Source organism: Lactuca sativa, chromosome 8, assembly GCF_002870075.4.
Source record: "Lactuca sativa cultivar Salinas chromosome 8, Lsat_Salinas_v11, whole genome shotgun sequence".
Classification (NCBI taxonomy): Eukaryota; Viridiplantae; Streptophyta; class Magnoliopsida; order Asterales; family Asteraceae; genus Lactuca; species Lactuca sativa.
Genome location: NC_056630.2, coordinates 147,634,433 through 147,640,437, shown reverse-complemented (window position 1 = coordinate 147,640,437; position 6,005 = coordinate 147,634,433). Strand labels below are relative to the sequence as shown.

Below are 6,005 nucleotides of genomic sequence, written 5' to 3'. Positions count from 1 at the left end.
CATCTAATTTATGACATAATCTTTTCTTAATTCTTACATGGGAGTCGTATGAATCAACGTACTGGAATCACCAATTGACTCCGGAATCAAGCATAGCCGTTGGATCAAATGATTCAACCATAGCCATCCGATGGGAATACCAAGACATGATCATACCGTCGAATATTTACAAAATTGAATTTCAAAAGCTCGAGAGAGGGAGGAACAAAGCTACGAAAGGAGAAAGCCTCTATTTTGCTTCTCTTTAGTTTTTCCCCCTTTTCGATTTTTTTTCATCTATTTATCACATCCAAATTAATTACGTCTTTCATCACAATTACTGGCTTCCTATGCTTTCACGACGTTGCGTGGATCGGCTTTCTGCTGATTTGAGGCAAATCTTTGACGAATTCAAGCTGTGAATCTGAGCTGTTGGAGTTGAGTGATAGAAGCTTTTGATGGTTTTTCTTTTCTGGGTTTCTCTCTGGGGTTGATTTCTTATACCAATAGTTGTTGAATTTGGTATCAAATTGGGAAATTTAGTGAACGAATTTGATTGTTTCTCCCTTTCTTTTTTCCTACACAAGTTTTTATTCAGCAGACAATTTGAAATTTGGATAAGTAAGAATGGAGAAAGGTGAAGGCGGAGGGGATTTGAATTTCCCTCCGAAAAAGACTCAAACCGAGGCTGCAGCGGCAGCGGCTCCGACGACATCGACGGATTTCCCGGCGGCAAAGAAGCTCGCGCGCCAGCTGGATTTTAATAGTGTTGGTGGCAGTGGCAGTGCATCAGTTACGGCAACCACAGTTGTTTTCCCGGAGCATCCTCAACGGCTGATGGCAGGACAGATGCAACAGCCACCACCGTCTCCGTCACAGCCAAAGCTGCCGCCGCCGCAACCACAGCTACATCCACACCCACAGCCACACCCTCATCCAATACCGTTGAATCCATCGATGCAGCAATCTCACGCTGCAACCACTCATCAACAACCACCTATAAGGCCTGTGTAAGTATTCTGCATTATGCCTAATCAAAACTCCAATTAAGGAGTTTCTGATTCAATATATAATTTAACATTAAAGGGCATTTGTATCGATTCAAATCAAGCGTATTTGCAAAACCTCAAATCTTCCATTAAAAAAAAAATTGTAACTTTCTCTTCAATTAGACATTAAACAATAATCATCATTTGGAGATTGATTCTCTTTAGTGACCTTGCCTCTAATATTGGTTAAAATTTTTGATTTTGATGAATGTCCCTCATGCTCCATTTAGGATTAAAACATAAACTCTACACACACTGAGGCACTGAATATTGTTAGATTGAAAAACTATATCTAATAACCAATATGCATTTTCATTCTGCATTTGGGGCTTAATCTCAAATGAACTCATACAAACTTTATATACTTTGGGATAGCTCACTACCTTTATATCTATAACAAGACAACAGAAATAACATATCGATTATTCCCTTTTTCTTTGTGCATTTAATGAGGCTCTTTTCTTTGCTAAAACAAAGCCTCAACATTGTCTTATTCGTTTAAATAAAAACTAATACTTTCCCTTTTCAGGAAAATCGAATCTCCAAAAGCACGTCCAAGACAAAATGTTGAAATAAAAGATGGAACTCCAAAGAAACAAAAACAATGCAACTGCAAACACTCACGATGCTTGAAGTTGTAAGTACATTAAAAAAAAACAAAACATTATTCTATGATACATTTATAATACTATGTTATATCTTTCAGATATTGTGAATGCTTTGCATCTGGAATATATTGTGATGGATGCAACTGTGTAAACTGTCATAACAATGTTGACAATGAGAGTGCAAGAAGAGATGCTGTTGAAGCAACATTAGAACGAAATCCAAATGCATTTAGACCTAAAATTGCAAGTAGTCCACATGGAACCCGTGATCATAGAGTAAGTATTTTATAAAATTTACGAAACTACCCTTCCTGAGTAACATCAGTAACACTACATTATTGTAATATATTTCAGGAAGAAACAGGGGAAGTAGTTGTGGTATTAGGAAAACACAACAAAGGATGCCATTGTAAAAAATCAGGATGCTTAAAGAAATACTGTGAATGTTTTCAAGCAAACATTCTTTGTTCTGATAATTGCAGATGTATGGATTGCAAGAATTTTGAAGGAAGTGAAGAAAGACAAGCACTTTTTCATGGTGATTCAGGCAATAACATTGCTTATCTTCAACAGGCGGCAAATGCCGCCATCACCGGAGCAATTGGCTCCTCTGGTTATGGATCACCGCCAGTTTCCCGGAAAAGGAAGGGGCAAGAACTCTACTTTGGTGGGCCCATGGAGAAAGATTCATCATCTATTCATAGGATTCCACAATTTCAACAAATGAATCATGTTAAAGCTTCTGCTCCTTCTTCTTCTTCTTCTTCAATGTCTCCTGTTCTTCTTCCACCTCGTGTTTCTAATGTTGCTCCAGTGGGCCCTTCTAAATTTACATACAGGTATGTGAATTCATGAAATAGCAATGTACTTTCATTTTTTATTGCTTTAAATTGGTGGATATTTATAATAGGGTTAATCTCAAAAAAGACCTTGTATTTTGTGTTTTTTCTGGATTAAACCTCAAAAAAAAAATTGCTTGAAAAAAACTGTGTATTTTTTCATTTTTCATGATTTGGTCCTTTTAGTCATTTTTTGCCAAAAAAAGGGAAATTGTCATAATTGAGAAAAGTCCTAATATTTTCGGAAAAGTTTCACTTTAATCCCAAATTTTTTTTTTGAACAGAAAAGTTCTGATTATTTCATTTTACACGATAATTTGTCATTTCCTATTAAAAGAAAAAAAAAAATTGTTAATTTGAGCCAAAATTAAATAATCGGGACTTTTCTGTTAAAAAAAAATTGGGATTGAAATGAATCTTTTCCAAAAATATTGGGACTTTTTTGACAATTTCCCTCAAAAAAATTGTAAAATGTTAGGATTCTTTCGAGAAAAACTAAAAAAGTTGAGGGTTTATTTGGAAGCATTTAGAAGGTTGAAGGTTTTTTTCAGAAAAAATACAAAGTTGAGGGCTTTTTCGGAAAAAATGAAAAAATACAAGGTTTTTTTCAGACAATTTTTTTTTTGAGGTTTAATCTGGAAAAAACACAAAATATAAGGTCTTTTTTGAGATTAACCCTATTATAATCAACAAATTAATGAAAGTACATTGTTGTTTCTTGCATTTAATACATGTTTATAAAATCTTTTAAGTTGCAATGTTTTTTTTTATAAAACTAACTATTTGATCAATTGTTGAAATTGAAGGTCTCTTTTAGCAGATCTTATTAGGCCAGATGATATAAAGGAGCTTTGTTCTGTTTTAGTGGTTTATGCAAATGAAGCTGCAAGAATGCTTGCAGGTAATTCTAACAAAATAGCAATGTACTTTCATTTATTTTTGTTTATTATAAAATATAATATCTTTACATTTTTTTTTTTTTTAAAATGAGATTTTTTTTTTGTAAAAATACAGATGAGCAGAGAGAAAGCTCAACATTAAAAGAAGAACCTGAAACTGAAAAAGTGGTGGCAGATGAACCTTCAAGTGGGGCCCACAATGATGATGATGAAATGGGCCCAAATGGGTCTGGTTCAGATGGGCCAGATGGGTCAAAAGGGAGGCCCATGTCCCCTGGAACTTTAGCATTGATGTGTGATGAACAAGATACGGTTTTCACTGCTTCAAATTCTATACCCGGTGGGGCCCACGTGCCATGTCAGCTGCCAAATGGACAGGTGGTGACTGAAACTTATGCTGCTCAGGAGAAGATTGTCTTGACAGCTTTTCGTGATTGTCTTAATCGCCTCATCACTTTTGGAGAATTGAAAGGTAAGTTTGATTGTTTGTCAAATGTCCGAAATACCCTTGGATGAAATTAGGAATCTTGTTTACCCTAAAAGTCGAATTTTGTAAAGATTTATAATGTCAAGTTCTTAAAGATTGCAACTTTCTATTTCCGGAGTTTTTGGATAGCGTTTGTTTTGATTCATTGTTTATCAAATGTCTAAAATACCCTTGAGCAAAATTAGGAATCTTGTGAACCAAATACAAATTCCCAAAACTAGTTAAAGGGTATAATGAGAAATTTCTAAAGATTGCAACTTTCTCAGGAGTCCATGCTTTTGATTGATACTTTGTTTTTGGATAGTGTTTCGTTGTTTGTCAAATGTCTGAAATACCCTTGAGATTCTAACTTTATATTCACCCTTGTACAGAAACACAATGCTCTTCATTGGCTAGAAGTGATTCAGGAGGTCAAAGTCAAATGGAAAGTCAACATGAACAATTCAACAATGGCTTTGAAAACAATGGAACACATATGAAAATCCCTTTTCGTGCTGAAAATGGAGAATTAAAATTAAAACAAGAAAAAGAGAGATAAAAGATTTGAGTAGAAAAAAGAGTAAAGCTGCATCATATAATTAGTGTTAAGCTATTCTTTGATGCAGAGATGGAAATTACAGTTTGCCCCCCTCCCCCATTGTTAGATTTACTAACATGAATACTCTTAATTTTTATTTTTTTAAATTTAACATAGTTTTTTTTTTTATTGATGAATATTATAGTTGAGGTAGGTTTTGTGATAGTGAAAATGTAATGTAAAATGTGGGTGTGATCTTTATGTATACTGTGATGGATCCATGGAGTTTTTTTTGTTTTTTTTTTTTAATAAATATCAATTTTTACTAATTTCTTTTTTCAAGTGTTGACTAAAGATCAATTGGGATTAACATGAGAGTTCATCATATAGACATTGTTCTTTTGTTGAAAGAAGAAAAATGTTGATTGTTAATTATTTTATACAAATACTTGCTTTCATTTGTTAAAATAATTGTTGTGGTTTGCTTCTATAAAGATTATGGTTAATACTTAAGAAGTTAAAGTTAATTTCATGTCTTAATCAATATCAAATTATAATGACTCTTGCATTAACACCACCTTGTAAGCAAATTTGGAGAATAATTCATTTTTCCAAACCTTAAAATATCGTATGTAAGATAGATTCAGATCTTAACAGCTTTGAGTGAGAGTATAATTTTAAGAAAAGAAGTATATTTATGTAGATTTAATTTAAAATCTTATTTGCTTATTTAGATAATGTTGGGATTTGCTTATTTAAAACAACTTATGTTTTTTTAAGTGTTTACTAGATGTGTAACTTACCAAATCCAAATTTAGGGGAAAAAAATGTTAGATTAGCTTATTTGATAACAAAATGCAAGAAGTTAACAAGTTTTTTCTATTGTTTGTGAAAAAAAAACAAAACTGCTGTTGTATAAATAAACAACTACCCACATCATCACCTTAAACTAAGTATTTAGGTTAAGAACATCTTCATAGATTAAGATTGATTGTCTTTTTGTACTTTTAATAAATAAATAAATAAAACCATTTGTAAGCATAGGTAACATACATGTGGTTTAGCATGGCAACTCCATTTGTTTAATCTTTCATTAAAACAACTACATTCTCTCTTAAATATTTAATAGTTAAATATAATAAATAAATATATATGTAAGACTAGAAACCCGACTGACTTCATGTGAATTTCCTGCATCTTTGCATATAAATTTTGTCTCACTTAAATATAAAATTTCCTAAAACAAAATCTATAATTTAATGGGTTTTAACTAATTTTTTAGTCTAATTATAGATCTTTAAACCTAGAATGTTTTTGGATATGACAGAATCCAGAAATCTAGATCACATTCTTCTTGTCTATTTGAAATCAAAATACCAAAAATAATAATAAATAATCCGATTATACATCTACAACAAACAAGAAGTATTTAAGCACGTACAAAAAAAATATATATTATTGAATTTAAGACTTATTTGTAAACTATGTGTGTGTGTGTGTGTTTTTTCTATATTTTTAGTTAACTGAATTTTTTGAAAAACCAACTTATAATTTCTTAATTACTAGAGTGATTGAAAAAAAAGGGTATCTCTGGGAATAACACAAGAGATCACGGGAATGAAATGAA

The 6,005-nt window shown here is 32.3% G+C and overlaps 1 protein-coding gene across 1 annotated transcript; it reads left to right on the top strand.

The window, feature by feature from the left end:
• Nucleotides 1-208: 208 nt before the first annotated feature.
• Nucleotides 209-4,671, top strand: LOC111918555 (protein tesmin/TSO1-like CXC 5). Its single transcript, XM_023914205.3, has 7 exons — nucleotides 209-989; nucleotides 1,558-1,665; nucleotides 1,735-1,912; nucleotides 1,991-2,475; nucleotides 3,282-3,376; nucleotides 3,490-3,846; nucleotides 4,233-4,671. The coding sequence occupies exons 1-7, from the start codon at nucleotides 607-609 to the stop codon at nucleotides 4,397-4,399; spliced, it is 1,773 nt and encodes a 590-aa protein (XP_023769973.1). The 5' UTR covers nucleotides 209-606; the 3' UTR covers nucleotides 4,400-4,671.
• The last annotated feature ends 1,334 nt before the right edge of the window (nucleotides 4,672-6,005 follow it).